This window comes from Sus scrofa, chromosome 4 (genome assembly GCF_000003025.6).
Source record: "Sus scrofa isolate TJ Tabasco breed Duroc chromosome 4, Sscrofa11.1, whole genome shotgun sequence".
In the NCBI taxonomy this organism is placed as follows: domain Eukaryota; kingdom Metazoa; phylum Chordata; class Mammalia; order Artiodactyla; family Suidae; genus Sus; species Sus scrofa.
In genome coordinates, this window is record NC_010446.5 from 2,326,666 (window position 1) to 2,344,426 (window position 17,761).

Below are 17,761 nucleotides of genomic sequence, written 5' to 3' on the forward strand. Positions count from 1 at the left end.
TTGGGATCACTCTATTCCAACTCTGTGTGCAGCCTTTTTACGTTGGCTTCTGTCGCGTGGTGAATGCAGTTCAGGTTCCCCTGTTTCTTCCCGGCACTCACTCTCACCCTTAGGAACCCTTTCTTTCTTATTTCCATTTTTTGGGGGGAGGGGGGCAAGGCGACATGATTACCATCGTAAGTCCAGTTAACGTTTGTCATCATACATAGTTACGGATTGTTTTGTTTTGAGAACTTTTCTTTTTTTTTTTTTTTTTTTTTTTTTTTTTGTCTTTTTGTCTTTTTAGGGCTGCTCCCGCGGCATATGGAGGTTCCCACGCTAGGGGTCTCATCGGAGCTGTAGCCACCGGCCTCCGCCACAGCCACAGCCACTCCAGATCTGAGCCGCGTCTGCGACCCACACCCCAGCTCACGGCCACGCCGGATCCTTCACCCACGGAGCGAGGCCTCATCCTCACGGATACGAGTCGGATTCCCACCACGATGGGAAAGTCAGGTTTGTACCTTTGACTCGCTCGCCAGTGTCACCCCAGCCCTCGCTTCTAGCAGTCGCCAGCCCGTTCTCTGCACCCGTGAGCTTGGGTTGTTTGGTTGGGTTGGGTTTTGGTTTCATTTTCGATTCCACATCGAAGCAGGACCATACGGTGTTTGTCCTTCTCTGTCTGACTCAGTGCCCTCCGCACAGTGCCCTCAAGGTCCATCCGTGTGGTCCCACCCGGCAAGTGGGCCCCTCCTTATAGAGCTGAATAAGGGGTAGATTTTATATATATATATAAAGTGCTGTATATGCTACCTCTTCTTTATCCATTGATCACCTGATGGACAGTTAGGTGGTTTCCATATGTGGGCGATTGTAAATAACGCTGCTGTCAACATGGGGGGTGGACAGCTCTCTTTTCAAGTTAGTGGTTTCATATTCTACAGATAAATACCCAGAAGTGAGGTCGCTAGATCGTATTTCCGGCTCAATGTTCAGTATTTCGATGACTCTGCGTGCTGTTTTCCGCAGAGGCTGCGCCACTTTACATTCTTGCCGACGGTGCACGAGGCTCCCTTCCCCACAGCCTCACCAGCACCCACCGTTTCCTCTCTTCTGGGCCACAGGCGTCCTGCAGGGGCGAGGTGAGGTCTCCTTGTGGTTTGACGAGTGATGCTGAGCATCTTTTCATGGGTCTTCGGCAGCTGTATGTCTTCTTCGGGAAAATGTCTCTTCAGATCCTCCACCCATTTCTCAGATTGCGTGGGGGTGTTTTTATTTGCTTTTGCGATTGAGTTGTGTCATGTGTTTGGATAGTGACCCCTTTCATATATACAGTCGGCAAGGGTTTTCTCGCATTCGGTACGTCGCCGTTTCATTTTGTCGGTGGTGTCCTTGGCCAGGCAGACGTTTTTGGTCTGAGGTGGTCCGGCTGGTTGGTTTTTGCTTTCGTCGCCTTTGCTTTCAGATCCAAAAGACGATTTTGACAGAAATGATGCCAAGGAGCTGACCACCTGGGTTTTCTGGGCGTTCTATAGTTTCCGGTCTCGCATTCACGTCACCGATGCCTGTTGAGCGCATCCTGTGTGTTGCCAGATAGAGGCCCAGGTTTATTCTTTCGCCCGCGGCTGTTGCGTTTTCCCAACACCGTCCTTTCTCCGGTGTGTGTTCTTGGTTCCTTTGTTGTACATTAATGGACCATGTTTGTGTGGGCTTATTTCTGGGCTGGGAACACTCTGTTGACTTGGCTCCCAGAAGCCCACGCCTGGCTCTCCCCCCAGCGCCCCCTGACTTTCGTAGCTCGGAGGCCACAGGGCTGAGCCTCACGCCTCATCTTCTCTAGTGGCCGCTTCTATTCCCGTGGCTTAAATATCACCTAAACCCCGACGCCTCCCACGTGCTCACCCCTGCTGATGGCCGCACTGGGACGTCTAAGGGGCAGCCCACACTTGGCCAGCGCAGACCACAGCCCTGACCTTCCCCTGCACCTGCTGGTCCTGCAGACTCCCTGTGGCAGACGTGGCGATTCCATCCACCAGCTCGGCGTCATCCTGGCTCCTCCCTACCTACCCCCACAGCCCGACCTCAGGGAAATCCTGCAGTTCCCTGCCGCTCCCCCCCCACCACCCCGTCAGGACACGACCAGCCCTCACCGCGAGTCTGACCCATTTCCACCCCCTCCCTCCTAGCAGTCCTTTACATACAGGTCAAACCACCTCTGGCGCCAACGGAGCCCCAGCCCGCTGCACACCCTCGCTCCCAGAGAACATATCACCTAAGCCTCTCTAGGCAGCTTTGCCCCCAAGACGCGGAGTGACTGGCCTGGGTCACCCGGCCAGCTCGGGGCAGAGTGGAGATTGGAGCCCAGGCCCTTCAGACACCGAAGGCCCCCCTCCTTCCAGGTGGCTGGTGACCTCAGTCTGGAGTCCCCCAGTGTCCTCTGAGCCAACGCAGCCCAGCATCAGACGGGACTGGGGTGGCCTCCCCAGGGGTCAAGGGCAGCCTGCCTTGGGTCTGTCTCAAAGCTGGGGTGGCAGCTCATCCGGCCCCCAACTTTGCTCTCCCAGCCCCCACCCCATCGTTCCAGAGTCCCTCCTGCCCTTCCAGCCCCTTCCACCCAGTGCTCAGGCCAAAGACACCTAGTGCAGAAAACAAGAGGTCCGCCACAGCCGCTGACGTGGGAGAGCCTCAGGGCCCCCGCCTCCGCAGGCCTCACAGGACCAGGCCGAAGGGCTGTGGGACGAGGCAGGCCTGACCCCAGCACCGGCTTCCGGGTTCCAGGCAGGGCCCTGATCAGGGCACATTCTGCCCCAGTCCTTGGTTCCCTCACGTACACAATGGGCACAAGGACACTGCAAAGCTCTGCACACGACAGTGAAGGCCCCTCCCTTGGCCCAGGTTAGGCCCAGGGGAGCTGGATTCCAGCAAACCCAGGCCTAAGAGGAAGCACTCAGGGAAGGCTTCCAGGAGGAAGAGACTGCACAGTGAGCCTTAAAGGCTGAGCGGGAATAGGCCAGGTGAGGAGGCCCAGAGGCAGGAGAGGAGGGAAGGCAGACAGGCCCTACAGGTCAGAGGGTAGGGGTCAGAGGGTGACAGATTTGGGCACCAGCTGGACTGGTTCTGATAGTACTTGGGAGCCATTGAAGGTGACAGAGTCAGAGTCTGAGCTGGGGTGAGAGGGGCCTGGAGGAGAGACCCTGAAGGTGGGGAGACCCCGGAACACAGTTCAGGGCAGCTGGCCCAGGCTCTGCCTCGTCGCCCAGGCAGTGCCCACCCTGTCCCGCCTCCACCCCTCCCCCTCCTCGAGATGCTCTCATCCACCCTCACCCACCCACCCTGCCGGGGTCCAGCTCGGGATCCAGCCTGCCCCTCCCACCCCAGGCCCCTCACCCGAGGCCCTGGTCACGGTGGCCAGCTAGGTGTGACCCAGCACGGCCCTCACGGCCCCTCTCTGCCCACAGCCACACCTCCCTGCTGTGGAAGGCCCTGGGGGCCGAGCAGCCCTCCAGCCATCTGGCGCTGGCCATGCTGCTGGCCTGGCTGCAGGAGCGGCCCCTGCCCACCAGACCCAGCGACAGCCGCCCCCAGCCCAAGGAGAAGGGCCACCTGCTCTCCATGGCCGTGAGTCTGCCACCTCTCCCAGACGCCAGCCCCACGGCCCTGCCGGGGGCCTTCAGCCAGACCGTGCACCAGGCCCCCATTCCCAGGCCTCTGAAGCCCAGCCCTGCCCAGCCCTGCCCAGCCTGGCCTGGAGGAGGGGGCCTCCTCCACACAGGCCCTGGGTCCAGGCCCGGTTCCCCGCTTCCGGCTCTGACCACCCCAGCCGGGTTCAGCTGGAGCGGAAGGGCGCGGAGAGATCCGTGAACCCCCACACTTGGTACTGTAAGTGGTCGATTCTGGAAAGATCCTAGAGGCCGCCTCCCGCAGCTCCCACCTTCCCACTGGAACCTCCCCTGACCCCAGCTTTCCCCACAGGCCCTGCACGCACAGCCCCAGGAGCAGGGAGCTCACCTCCTAACACACCACACCTGCCCCCTGGGCTGCACCCCAACCCTGTTTTATGCCAGGCTAAGAACGCCCACCCCACCCCACAAGCCCCCGAGCTGTGGCCCAGAGCCCATAGCTGCCCGCCCCCACCCGGAGCCCCCCAGACAAGCTGCTGCCCGCAGCAGACAGGCGCAACGGCTGAACCTGGCCAAGGGAAGCCCCAGTCTGTTCCCACGCTCACCCAGGGTCAGCCCTGCTCTGTGGCCCCCAACCCCCCACCCTCCCGTAGAATATCACACCTAGTGTGGGGCCAGCAGGGCAGCCCACACAGGGGACAGCGACTAAGCTGGGCAGGCAGAGTGACAGGGTCAGTGGGATGCAGGGCCCAGGCCGCAGGGGGAGTGGCAGGAGATGGGGAGGCGGCCAGAGGGATGGCCGGGCCGGGAGGGGGGGACGTCTCGGGGCCTTGGCTCTGGCCCTGGGGGCTGTGGCCAGGGAGGCGCAGCAGGACAGGGGTGTGGGCAGAGGGCTGCTCGCGGGCCTGGCCACCAGACCCCTCAGCAGCCCCCGCGGCCCCAACAGGCCATGAACGTGCTGCACGAGCTGCTGTTCGCCCGAGAGTTCGAGAAGGCCACGCGGGAGGCCTTCCCCGAGCTCCTCCTGGTCCTCCTCACCCAGATGCACTACGTCCTGGAGCTGACCCTGCCCGAGGAGCCACAGCCCAGCCAGGAGGCCCCGGGGGCGGCCATGCCCCGGGCCCAGAGGTAAGGCCAGGCTTCCAGTGGAGACACTGGCTTTGGGGCTGAGTGCAGGTTCCAGGCCGGGCAGCTCGGAGCAGCAGGCATTCATTCTCGCACGTCCAGGGCGAGGGGTCGAACCCCCTCGTGCGCCTCCGGCTTCGGGCGCCTCTGCTGTGCTTGCTGTTGCTGGTCGGAGACGCGGTCCTTGTGTTTCCGCCTCATCTTCACTGTGCGTTTCTGTGTCTAAATTTCCCTTTTCTTCTAAGGACACCTGCCATGATGAGTTAGGGCCACCCCAATGACCTCATCTTAGCTTGATTCCATCAGCAAGGCCCCAACTTCCAAACGAGCGCACACGCATGGGGACCCAGGGTCAGGACTTGAAACAGCTTCTGGGGACACAACTGCGTCCCCATCAGATGTGACTCCACACACAGCTGTGGCCAGTACGGCAGCCAGCACGCAGGGGGCATCCTGCCTCCCGGTGACCGTGGGTGCCTGGCAGCAGAGACACCCGGACACAGCGGGCACATGGGGACTCCAGGTGCCACAGGGGGCACCATGTCTCACCCACTGTGGTCCCTGCGGGATTCTGCGAGATGAATGTGCCCCTTTCATAGATGAAGAAACTGAGGCTCAGAGAGGGTCAGAGGCTTCCCCTGAGCCACACAGAATGTCCACGCGTTGCTAAGCCAGAGCCTATAGGATGGTAGAGGTGTCTGCCCTGCCACCACTCGGCCCCTGTCCACAGGGCTCTGGACCCTGGCACGTTTTTGCTCTGGTGACATAGACGGTTGTCCGTCTGCCCCACATGCCTGACCGGCGTGGACAGGATTTGCGTGGGAGGATCCGTGCCCCGCCAGCCACGTTCAGGCCATGGCACGAGCTGGCATCCTTGCCTTCCCTCTGGACAATAGGTCACATCTTGAGAAACCCACCAAGCAACTCTTTCAAAACCGCCGGGGCCCAACTCTTTTCATTTGTTTGTATTATGATGTGAGCTCCCGACAATTTGTCAGTTTTAACAGCTCTCCCCAAGGCACGTCACAGGAAAAAAATGTCACTTCTTCTCATATTGCTTCTGAATTCGAATGTGCATTAAGTTCCTTTTTTATTCAAATCAACCATGCAAAATGCATGAATCTTCCCTAATAAGCTAATAAAACATTCTCCTCCCAGAAATAGGAGGGTTAGGAGAAGGCTGTGATGAGCCGCCTCCATCCATCAGCTTCCTCCCCACCCCGCACAGGTCCAGCCTCCCCAGCTGTCCCTGCTCCCCCCTTCCCCCCGCCCCCACTTGCTCCCCGCCCCAGCTGCCCCTAAATCAGATCAGGTGGTGCCTGTGCTCAGAAGCCTCCCTGCTCCTCCCCAATCAAGCCGAGAAGGACGGCACCCTTACAGTGGCCCACTGGCCCTTCTCATCTGGCTCCCCATTGAGGAGGGCAGCTGCTACCCCGGGCCCTCGGAGGGCAGCACTGCCCAGGTGGGCCACTGTGGTGATGCCAGGCAGGTGCGATGTTACCATCAAGGAAGTCCAGGGCCAAGGAGATCAGGGCACTCACTACCGAGAGTGCCCCTGTCTGGTGGGGGGTCCCCGCAGAGTGGTTTGACCCGGGACACCTGCGGCAGGCTCAAGGCAGGGTCAGACTGGTGCTGGGGTCTGGAGTTCCTGACATCCTGCTAAGCTGGACTGGCCCCAGGACCAGCAAGTAGGGGTTGGCAGGGCTTGCTGCCAGGACAGGAAAAAGTGTTACCAGCCCTGCCTATGGGCCCTTCTCATTCCTCTGCATCTCCAATGAACAAAATCCCTTTCTTTTAGAGACACTTTCTGCTTTGGTCCATTCTCAGCCAGGCCCTCCTCAAGCCCAATTTCCATCCTGCCCCATGTAGGACTTCTTCCTCTTGTTTCATCCCTTGTGGGCTGAGTCTCTTTAACGGCAGTGGAGCGTCTCCTTTCTCTTTATTTCAAAGACACTCCCTTCAACAAATTTCCTTTTTTTGCCCTGGCTGCCAGGAAGCTCCTATATAAAGTTAATGTTCAGTAATCCTTCACTGCAGCACGGGGACGCTTCCTTTTGTTTCTCACCTCCTGATCAGTCCTCTTTTAAACATAATTATTAAGTTTAATTTAAAGCTCTTGTATTTAAAACACTATACATGGTCCTGGGTTTTGGCAGTTGACCCGCGATGAATACACCATTAATACTGCTATGCTGTTTGGGGTCCGGATCTGAGAGCTAAGATCACATCCTAACCCCCCTGCGAGCCCACTGAGCTGCTCTCTCCAGCTCACGGTCTGGTTTTTCCATCTGTGCCATGCGGCCGCTCCCCACCGGGTGCAGCAAAAGACCGGGCTGCTCTTTTCCGGCCACTCTGGGCCTCCATTTAGGGTTCGAGTTCCTCTCCTCCACTTGCTCACTTGGGCTGATGTGGCCTCGGGCCCAGGGGGCCTCCTGCTTCCTCGGATCCGCAGAGGGTGGTGACTTCCCAGGGGGGAGCAGGGATCCTGAGCGGAGAGGGACCGACGGGGAGGTGTGCTGCGCCGTCCCAGCGTGTCCTCCGCTTACCTCCCTGGTGTCCCCACAGCCCTGCGCGGACCTGCCTCCTTCCCCGGCCCCTGGCCCCACCTCAGCCTCCCTTTCACTCCGTGCTCCCCACAGCTCTTGGTGGAAAAGAGGAAAGGACTGAAGGGACTGTTGATGGTTGTGCCAGCGCTTGCCAAGCATGCCGTGTGCCCCACTCTTTTACTTAATGAATGCGGTGGCGCCTGCTGTGTCACAGACGGGGCTCACCACGCCACCAGGGAGCTGTCTCTGTGCTCAGGAGCTCACTGCCCCAGGGGAATGTGGACAGCATCAAGTAACAGCCCAGGGACACATGACACACCATGGACAGTGCCCTGATGACCCGGGGGCGGGGGCGCCTCCGGCACACGGTTGCTGAGAACTGGGCCTCTGAGCACAGACCCGAATGGTGGTTAGAGCTCACCGTGTGGGGCAGAGGGCCTTCCGGGCCAGGGGACCCCAACGGGGAAGGGACAGGAAGGAGGTGACCCCAAGGCTCACCCCAGAGCAGTGGGGAGCCTCGGGGAGCCCGTGCAGAGGGAAGGACGAGCTGCGGTTGGCACTGGGGCGACGTGCAGAGACGAGGAGACAGAGCGCTGCCTCCTGCTGCTCACGTCTGATGCGGGGGTGTCTTTTGGCTCTGGGTCCAGAGGAAAGGATGGTGTCCCACTTCCTCATCACCTGGGGACATCTGCAGTCCGTGCCCGGTGGCACTGGTACACAGGATGCCTCAGCTCTGAGCGGACCCTGCAAGCTCCCCACACATCCGCATCCTGCCTCCCACCCCGTCTAATGTGCCCCTTGGGGTGAGGCTCCAGGAGGGCACGACCTCGGCCACGGAGGAGAGAGGCGTCCCCAGGGGCTCCATCTTCTGCTGGTCACGGGGCTGCAAGGACTTCAGGCGACAGGGTCCCTCTGTGTTGCCAGGGATCCTGGGCTGGGGGTGGTCTTAGATTTTGGGACCCGCAGGGGGTTTATTCACCCCAGCCAACAAGGGCGCTCCCAGCCCAGCCGAACTCATCTTCCCAGAAGCCCTGGTGCGGCTGCAGGGACACAGTGACCGTGAAAGATGGGGCCCAAAGCGCCCCAGGACCCGGAGTTTCCAAGAGCCGTCACAGAGCAGACAAAATGCCACCGCGCCCAGAGTCCCCTTCTCCGGAAACCGTCGTCACTCTGGCTGAGACCAGTGACCTGGAAAACCTCTTTGAGTGGCACCGCTTGGGGCCGGATGACAGGCCGGCTGACATTTGAGTTGGCGCCACCGGGGACTTTGGCGGAGTGGCATTTCAGCCCTTCATATGTGGTTTTTGCAAATTCCATCAGAGCCGTGCGTGGTCCGAGCCGACAGCCCAGTTCCAGGGCTGCGCCTGCTCATCCAGGTGATGCCCCCGGGCAGGGTACCTGGGGAGGCAGACAGGCCACAGAGCGCTCTTCCCGGGCCTCACCTGGCTGCCTGCGGCCCAGGGCAGCCCTGGGCCCGCGACTCAGCCCCACTGTGCAGGGTTGGAGCCAGAACCTGGCCAGACTCTGCTTCTGCCACCCCAGCTGGGCTGCGGGACCAGGGCGGTGCCTGGGCAGCTCCTGTCCCTGACCAGCACACCACCTGGCCGTGCTTCCGCTCTGGCACTCCTCCGTGAGTGCAGGCGTGCAGGCAGCCCAAGGAACCCGGGTTCCCTGGTCCTCAGGAGTCGCTATGAACCCTCCCCTGGGCTCCCACGATGCCACAGCCCAGCGTCCTCCCCTCTGCTGCACCCCCTCTGCGGTCTCCCCGGCCCTGTCCCCACAGCTCCAGCCCTGGACAGCCAGCTGTGGACACAGCTATTGCCTCCAGAGGCACCACCCTCCAGATGTGTCTAGAGCGTCCCCTGGGCCCGCCCCCTCAGGAGTGCTCCGCTCTCCAGCAGCACCCTGGGGTGCTAGGCCTGGGCCTGACTGGGCACGTGCCGCCCCCACCCTCAGCATAGCCCACACCCATCCCACACGCCAACATTTCTGTTGAAGGAGGGGGAACGAGCTGCCCCAAGGACCCCTGTGCTACCGACCCTGAGCCGGGATGGGAGCCAGAAGGCACCTTTCCAGGGAGGGTGGCGGGTCCCCTCCCCGGGCAGGGCTGGCCGGTGACCCCCGCTCTGCCGCAGCCTGGCACTGGAGGCGCTGAAGAGCCTGCTGTCCAGCACCGGGCACTGGCAGGACCTGGCCCTCCTGGAGCTGCAGGGCACCTGGGAGCTCTTCGCCACCATCCACACCTACCCGCAGGGCGTGGGCCTTCTCGCCAGGTAGGGGCGGGGCCAGGCTGGGGAGGGGCCTGCCCGGTCACCCTGACCAGGAGCCCGGGCAATGGACTGCAGTGACCCCCAGGCCAGCCCAGGAGCCCACAGACTCACGCGGGCATACAGGGCTCCAGGGCACGGAAGCACAGCGACCCGCCCTGTCTCACATGCACACCTGGGGGCCCAGGATGCGGGGATTGTCCTCCTGCCCCCACCCTGGCCTGAGGCCTCCTAGGGGACAAGGGCCAGGTGGGTGCCCATCTATCCCATGACCGGCCCAGGCCTGGCATCCAGGGGGCCGCCAGTGGGGCAGAGGGAGCTGGAAGCGGGCAGAGGGGCGGGGCGGGGGTGGGCCTACCCACCCTCCGTGACTCCCGCTGGGTTGGGTGGTGGTGGGCGAGTGGACACAGGGTCCTGCCCTCCCCCTGTGCCCCAGGGCCCTGGTGCAGAACCGCTGTGGGCAAGTCAAGGCGGTGACCACCCAGCTGCTGCCCAGGCTGCAGAGGCAGGAGGAGCGGGAGAGGAAGGCGGCCGTCGTCATCCTCACGGAGGTGGGGGGGCCCCTTCAGGACCACACCGGGACCCGCCAGGCACACACCCCACTCTTCCTTCCTGCTCCCGGCTCCTCAGAGCCCATGGTCGGGGCTGCTTCTGGCTGCCCACCTCTCAGGCACCCCTCAGCCTGCAGCCTGACATCTTGGGGTCCCACCCCCAGACTGTGAAGCTGATAGGGCAAAGGCTAGAGCAGTCAAGCGCTGTGCCAGCCTCACAGCTGCCAGCTGGGGCATGGGGGGGTCATTTCCATAAGGGCCATCAGTAGAGGAAACTCCTCAAAGCCCGTGCCACTCCCCATCCCACCCACGGTCGGAATGTGTGGGCCTCCCTCCAGGAGCTTTGTCCTCAAGCACCCCAGGAGCCAGGCTGCTGAAGTCTGTTCCCAGCCTCGCTGTGTGACCTCAGACGAGGCCCTTGCCCCTTCTGGGCCTCAGTTTCCCCAGCTATATATGGAAGGATTGAACCAGCTCGGAGGTGGGTTTCAAATACTCACTGACCAAGATTCCCGAGAGAGCAGGTCAGCCACCCTCCCCGAACCCCCCTGCCCGGGCCCTGGGCCTAGAGCCTGGCCCCCAGATCAGGTGAGGCTCCCTCCGAGAGGGTGCCCGGCCTGACCCGCCTGCCCTGGGGCTGCCCAGTTCCTCTACAGCCCTGCCCTGCTGGAAGTGCTCCCCAAAGAGGCAGCCCTGACGGTGCTGGCCCAAAGCCTCAGGGACCCCTGCGCCGAGGTCCGCGTGCTGAGCCTGCAGGGCCTGGGAAACATCCTCTTCCACCCAGAGAAGGTAAGGGGAGCGGCCAGGCTGCGGTGTAGACGAGGCCCACTGGGCTGGCATCGGGCTCTGTCCCTTCCAGCAGTGTGGCTGGGACACGCGACTTCCCCTCTGCGGGGCTCAGTTTCCTCACCTGTAGAATGGAGCCGGTGCCGGCCCCTCGGCAGGGCTGCGGGAGGGTGCGGCATCCATTCCCCGAGGCGCCCAGCAGGTGGCACCCCAAGGCAGGCCCACAGAGGGGAGCTTCCCTTTCTACCATTAAACACGAATCTCACTAACTGGGCGCTGGCACGGATACTGGGAGACCCGCATGTAGCCACCTGCAAAAGTCCCAAACCAACCTCGCCTTCACCGAGGCAGAAGTGCGTTTCTCTCCAGCCGCGTGGCCGTCCCATTCTGCAGCCCCTGGGAGCAGGCTCCTGGTTCGCTGCGCCCCACCCTGGGTGCCGCCCTTCTCTGCGGGGCCCGGGCGGCCACCCCCACGCCCACTCCAGCCAGCAGGCACAACCACCCATGGGTCACGGGCTTCTGCTCCAGGGCAGTTGGCCAAGCGGTCCCAGCAGCACAGGAAGGGTGGGAAAGTCCACCCCTCGGGGCTCCCAGAGGCCCGGCCACAAAGTGGTCTTCTCGCCAAGGAACAAGGGTTGACTTCCGCAGGGCCCCCCACCCCCTCCCACTACTCACCTCAGGAGAAGGAACCCCGACGACCCGCTCAAAAGTCCTCAGCCCACACTGTCGTCTGACGGTCCCAGATCTGACGCTGTTTTCAGGAATGGCGCCCTGGCCATTTCGTCCTCGTTAGAAATTATATTTTTGCTTTACAAAGATGCTCCCAGCATAATACCCACATCTCAGTGAAAGAGTCCACTGGAAACACTGCAGGTGTAGCCACCAAAGGTTACACAGACACCCTCCGGCGAACATCCGCGACTCACAGCTGACCTGAAGTCGCTCCACCCACTGGGCCCCAGAACCCCTCCCTCACTCGGTCCTTCTCCCACGATGAGGGTGGTGCCTGGTCAGCGCCACTGGCTTTTCCTCCTGTTCTTGGACCCTCTCCCCATCCCTCTTCTCAGTCTGCTCGCTCCTACCTTTAAGGACCATCTCTTAGCCAATCGCTCCCAAACCTGAATCCCAAACACAGCCCCGAACTCCAGCCTACTTCTTGGATTCTAGCAGCATCTCAAACTAACCTGTGCAACAAACCCTCCCCCAAACAGGCTCCTCCCATAGCACGCACGCCCACACACACACACACACACACACACACACACACACTCACACCCGTCTCAGTTGATGGGAACTCCACCCATCCAGTTCCTCTAGCCCCAAAACTTAAGTTCATTCAGTCAACAAACCCCACAGACACCCAGGCATGCCTTTGCACGCGCTGCTCCCTCTGCTGGAATGCTCTTCCGGTACCTCTTTGTAAGAATTTGCTCAGCTGTCACCTTCTCAGTGACACATGTCCTGATCCTACTGACAAAAATTAAAACTTTACGGAGTCTTTGTGTGGCTCAGCGGGTTAAGGATCTGGTGTTGTCACCGCAGTGGTTCAGGTCGCTGCTGTGGCACAGTTTCAATCCCTGGCCCAGGAACTTCCACATGCCGAGGGCACAGCCAAAAACAAAAAACACCTTCTAACCACCACCTGTGCCACCCCCGCACCCACTGCCCTGACGGATCGTTTCATTCATCAACGGCTGACGCACTCGTGTTGTAGGTTCAACACTGGGTGCTCCCCATCAGAATCCATTCCGCTGTCCAGACCCTGCTGGACCTGGCTCCCAAGCCCCTGGCTGCACCCAGGTGGTGCTTAGAAAGTGTTTGGTGCTGTTAAGTGAACAGCTGAAAATGAATTTAATATTGTAAAGCCAAACAGATCTTCTTTAGGAAGCCAACGAAGTTGCCTAAAATTTACTGTTTTAAATTTGTAAAAATTGGTAGTTCCCATCATGGCTCAGCAATTAACGAACTCGACTGGCATCCATGAGGACATGGGCCCAACCTCTGGCCTCACTCAGTGGGTTAAGGATCCGGCGTTGCCGTGAGCTGTGGTGTAAGTTGCAGATATGGCTTGGAGCCCTCATTGCTGTGGCTGTGGCGTAGGCCAGCGGCTACAGCTCTGATTGGACCCCTAGCCTGGGAACCTCCATATGCCGCGGGTGTGGCCCTAAAAAAAAAAAAAAGACAAAAAAATTTGTAAAAATCCGCCTGGCTTGCACCCAAGTCATTGATAAGGGGCCTGATGGCAGGAAACACTATTTGCTACCGTGTTATTTTCTGACAGTTGATTCAGACAATTCCTGATCACACCGCACGCAAGAGGAGCAGAAAGAACTGGCTGAACATGAACTTAGCTTTTCCTCTTTAAAGTAACATACAAATGGAAAAAGGTCATTGCAACAGGGACAGTCGGGAGACCCCCCTCTATGCACCCAGCTCCCTGTGACATGAGGTGCCAGTGACTTCAACGTGTGCCCACATGACCCACCTTGTCATGCCCAGTCCACCAGGCTCCCTCTGACCTACGGGGAGGCCGGGAGTCAGAGCAGAGGCAGGGTGGGTGAGCGAGGGGAGGCTGGTCTCCAGGACTTGATCAAGGCTCCCTTAGCCCCTGGAGGACGCCAAGTGGCTCAGAGAGGGAAAGCCCAGGAGTTCCCATGTGGCGCAGTAGAAATGAATCTGACTAGTAACCATGAGGTTGAAGGTTCAATCCCTGGCCTCACTCAGTGGGTTAGGGATCCGGTGTTTCTGTGGCTATGGTATAAGTCACAGACGCAGCTCGGGTCTGGCGTTGCTGTGGCTGTGGTGTAGGCTGGCAGTTGTAGCTCCTATTCAACCTGGGAACCTCCATATACCTTAGGTGCGACCCTAAAAACCAAAAAAAAATAACAAAAACAGAGAGAAAGCCCACCCACAGCCCACAGCTGCCAGTGGATGGGCCAGGGCTAGGAGCACAGTTCCCTGGAGGGCAGAGCCAGGCAGGATCCCAGCCAGACAGGGGCAGGGCAGGGGCCCAGGGGGTCTGGGAAGGGGCAGAGCCTGGGTTTGTCTTGGGTCAGCTCGACAGGGCTGCGGGTGCAGGGGCGCAGGGGCGGCTGGTCCTGGTGCCCTCGGCCCACTGCCCCCGCCTCCCACAGGGAAGCCTGCTCCGCAGCCAGCTGCCGCCCTTCCTCGACGGCTTCTTCCAGAGCAGCGAGCCGGTGGTTGTGCGTCTCATGGGCACCGTGTCGGACGTGCTGCACCACCTGGGCACACACGGCCCGGGGGCCCAGAGCCTCGCCATCGCCACCAATGCCCGCGCCTTCTTCGACGATGTGAGTGTGCCCATGCCCCTCCTGGGCCTCCCCTGCTCCCTGGAGGACCCCAGGCCACCGTCCAACTGGAGGCGGAGGCCCCAGGAGCGCCCTGGGTGTGCACCCTGCGCAGGTGGGCCGCCTGGGGGGCCTCCAGGTGGCACTCATCTCTCTCCAAGTGGCTGAACTGGTGCCAACACTGTCTCTCCAACCCCACCTGTCCCCTTCCTGACCTGCCCCACTCCCGCGACGGCGGATTAGCCTTCCCTGGGAAATGAGAGGGATAAGCCCCACTCCAAACTGCGTTCATGACACTTGGGCCGTCGGGACGTGAGTGTGAGTGGGAGAGAGATGATTTTAGTTTCTTGAAGACGGCCCGTGACCCACCCTGGAAGCCCCGAGCCGGGGAACAGGGTCCCGCTGAGGGGACTGAGCCCGTCCCCAGCACAGAGCGAAGGGCCCCAAGTGGGGTGGGGGCCAGGACCCCCAGGCAGGCTTGGCTGTGGCTCTGAGCCCCCACTTTGCAGGAGCGGGACAGGATCCGGGCAGCAGCCATGGCGCTGTTTGGGGACCTGGTGGCGGCGATGGCCGGCAGAGCGCTCAGTGGCCTGCGAACCCAGGTGCACCAGAGCATGGTACCCCTGCTCCTGCACCTCAAGGACAGCTGTCCGGCCGTCGTCACGGTCAGTGCCCACCAACCGGCCTTGGCCTGGGCAAGGCTGAGGGCCGGGGGTCTGCAGATGGCAGTGGGGCTGCCCGACAGCAAGGGGTGCTCCTTGGGGCGGCAGGTTTGGCCCCCTCGTTGGTTTCCCCACTCTCTCCACGAGCACACACCCGTGCACACACACGTGCACATTGGCCAGTACACAGTCTCTCCTGCTAACTGCTGTGTCCCCAGTGCCTGGCCTATCGTGGGGGCTCAGGTTGTTCATTGAACCTGTTGCAATACAGCCTGAGCCCTTCTGCGGCCCAGCCCACGCGCCACACCAGGCCACTGAACACATCTCTGCTCAGAGCCGCCCCCTCGGCCGGTAACCCCTCCCCCGCGGTGCCCACAGCAGGCCAAGCTCACCTTCTACCGCTGCTCCGTGCTGCTCCGATGGCGCCTGCGGCACACCCTCTTCTGCGCACTGGCCTGGGAGAGCGGCCTCAGCGCCCACCACTTCCTCTGGACCTGCCTGGTGAGCGGCCGCAGCGGGGGCCAGGATGGGGGTGGGGACTGGCTGGGGCTCCCCAGGGCTGGTGGGTGGTCTTGGTCTGTGCAGGGCCAGCGCTCTGGCCCTGGCGAGTGACCGGCCTGCCCTCAGATGAGCCACAGCCAGGAGGAGTTCAGCATCCACCTGGCACAGGCCCTCAGCTACCTGCACAGCGGCCACCACCACATCAAGACCTGGGCAGTGCTCTTCATAGGTGAGCGGGGGCTGAGCTTGGGTCCCCAGGCCTGCCCCACCGAGTGACCCGCACACATCCTGGCCGCCCATCCCCAGCGCCTGCCACACCACTGCAGCTGGAGCTCAGGCTCCACAGACAAGGAAGGTGGGGAGTGAGGGAACCTGGGAGGGGCGGGTGGGCCTGAGCCCCGACCCCCAGCGTGCTCCTCCCTCTGTCTCGCAGATTATACCATCTGCTACCACCCCCGGGCCGTGTCCCAAATGGTCAATGACACGGACACAAAACTGCTGCTGTACAGTAAGAGGCCCCACCCCGTCCACACCCCACCCGCATCTACAGGGGGGATGGGCACCTGAGGCTGGCATGAAGCAGGGCCCTGGGTCGGCACCCCCCCCCAAGCCCCAGGGGCCGGCATGGGGCGGGGTGAAGAAGGGATCTCCCCCACCCCAGCCTGGAAGGCCGAGGAGGCGGGGTCTGGGCGCCGATGACCTGCCCCACCCCCACCCCAGGTGGGCAGATGGGACCTGGTTGGGGGGTGGGCACCTCTGACTTGTCCTTCTTCTCCTGGAGCTTTTGAAGATCTCAAAAATGACCCAGAGCCCGGCATCCGCGAATTCGCCACCAGGCAGTCCTCCTTCCTTGGGGAGGTGGCAGCCAGACGGCAGTGACCCCCAGCCATCCTCCCTCACCCTCCTCCTCCCCACCCCAGGCCCTCCGCGTCAGGCAGCCCGGCCCTGCCCGCAGAGCTTGGTTGCACAACATTTTTCCACTAGAAAGAAAGATCTAGATTCAACAAAGAAGCGTCCCCTGTACGCTCCCTGCCCACCATCCACGGGCCCTCCAGGAAGGCTGCAGCCCCAGAGACAAACGGTGAAGTCTGTGCAGGGCCCCGCAAAGGACAGCTCAGCTCCCCTCGTGGGGATCAGGTGGGGTCCCCTCCAGCGGAGCGCGAGCCCCAGCCCGCCAGGGCCCTGGGTGCTGACAGGGCCACTCACCAAGGAGCCCCTGCGGTCATCAGCTTGTCTCAGCTTAGAGCTCCACCGTCACTGAGGGGCTGACAGTGGGGGGGGTCTGGGTGGTCCCTCCGCCTCCATATCCAGCCTGAGTCCAGTCAGGGCTGGCACCCAGGCCTGGCAGCAGAACCAGCCAGCACCCAGAATCAGACCTCCCGGTGGCCTGGCCTGCCCTGGACAAGCTGTGTGGCTTGAGGCGGGGTCTCAGCTCTCTGAGCCTCGACTGTCCCACCTGTAAAATGGAGAGTAAGACCTTCTCCCAAGACCCCTCGGAAGGCTGAGTCCAGCAGTAAACTGACCCCGAACTCCCAGGGAGCCCCCGGAGCCCCACATGACCTTCACCAGGGCCCTCCCCTCCCAGCCTTGGTTTGCCCACTTGCAAAATAGGCAGGTTGGCCCCCCCCTTACTGTGCGTCCAGGGAGTGTCCTGAGACCCTGCCGACCGGGGTTCCCTCCAGGGCTCCAGCCCAGCCGCCCCCTGCCTCTTCTCGCTTGCGCCTCCCTGGCCGACCCTGCTGCACTCAGCACCCCCCCACCGCCGCCCTGGGAGCCCCTCGGGGCAGGGATGGGGCTGCTCCGGAGGCCCCAGAATTTGGATGGCGGGTTGAAAGAATACAGCGCCTTCATAACCTCATCCCAGACTTGCTGACTTTCCTGGATGAGTTCGGGGAAAGGAGGAAATAACCCTGAGTGGCGCTGGCGGCCCCGCTACCCAGGACGCCCGTTGTCCAGCCCCGAGCAGGGGCTTTGGGTGATTCTGCCTTTCAGGACTCCCCCGTCTTGTCCCCTGGCCTCCGTGGGCGCCCACCAGGCCCTCCTCTGCTGCAACCCCCTGGCTGGGGCCGGACCCAGGGGGCTGGGGGAGGGTCCCCTCGGTCTGGTTGGTGGGCGGGGTGCCATCTCCCTTCAAAGGGGAGGCTGCCCTGGTCTCCCTGAGCAGGTGCCCCTGGCCGCCACTGGGCACCGCGCGGGCAGGCCTCCTGCCTGCCGCCCCCTCCCCGCCCCATTTGGGTTGACTCTTCCTCCAGAAAGTCTGCTTTAGTGAAAGCTTGGGGCTGGGTGGGCCTGGACCCCATGGGCTCCTGGAGCCAATGGTAATGAGACTAAGCCCCCAGGAACACGGAGATGGGCTAAGTCTGGAAGTGGAGGGAGGTCCGGTCTCGCCAGCAGGGAGGTGGGCTCGAGACCTGGGCAC

The 17,761-nt window shown here is 61.9% G+C and overlaps 1 protein-coding gene across 1 annotated transcript in view; it reads left to right on the top strand.

Moving 5' to 3' along the window:
* Positions 1-17,511, top strand: part of MROH5 (maestro heat like repeat family member 5) — a 62,057-nt gene extending 44,546 nt beyond the window's left edge. The window contains exons 22-34 of the mRNA XM_021090549.1: positions 3,438-3,597; positions 4,546-4,729; positions 8,813-8,900; positions 9,054-9,203; positions 9,406-9,543; positions 9,974-10,088; positions 10,731-10,874; positions 14,006-14,182; positions 14,689-14,844; positions 15,220-15,342; positions 15,469-15,571; positions 15,776-15,850; positions 16,124-17,511. Of these exons, the coding sequence (XP_020946208.1) occupies positions 3,438-3,597; positions 4,546-4,729; positions 8,813-8,900; positions 9,054-9,203; positions 9,406-9,543; positions 9,974-10,088; positions 10,731-10,874; positions 14,006-14,182; positions 14,689-14,844; positions 15,220-15,342; positions 15,469-15,571; positions 15,776-15,850; positions 16,124-16,221 (1,711 nt within the window). The 3' untranslated portion in view covers positions 16,222-17,511. The remainder of the gene's footprint in view (positions 1-3,437; positions 3,598-4,545; positions 4,730-8,812; positions 8,901-9,053; positions 9,204-9,405; positions 9,544-9,973; positions 10,089-10,730; positions 10,875-14,005; positions 14,183-14,688; positions 14,845-15,219; positions 15,343-15,468; positions 15,572-15,775; positions 15,851-16,123) is intronic.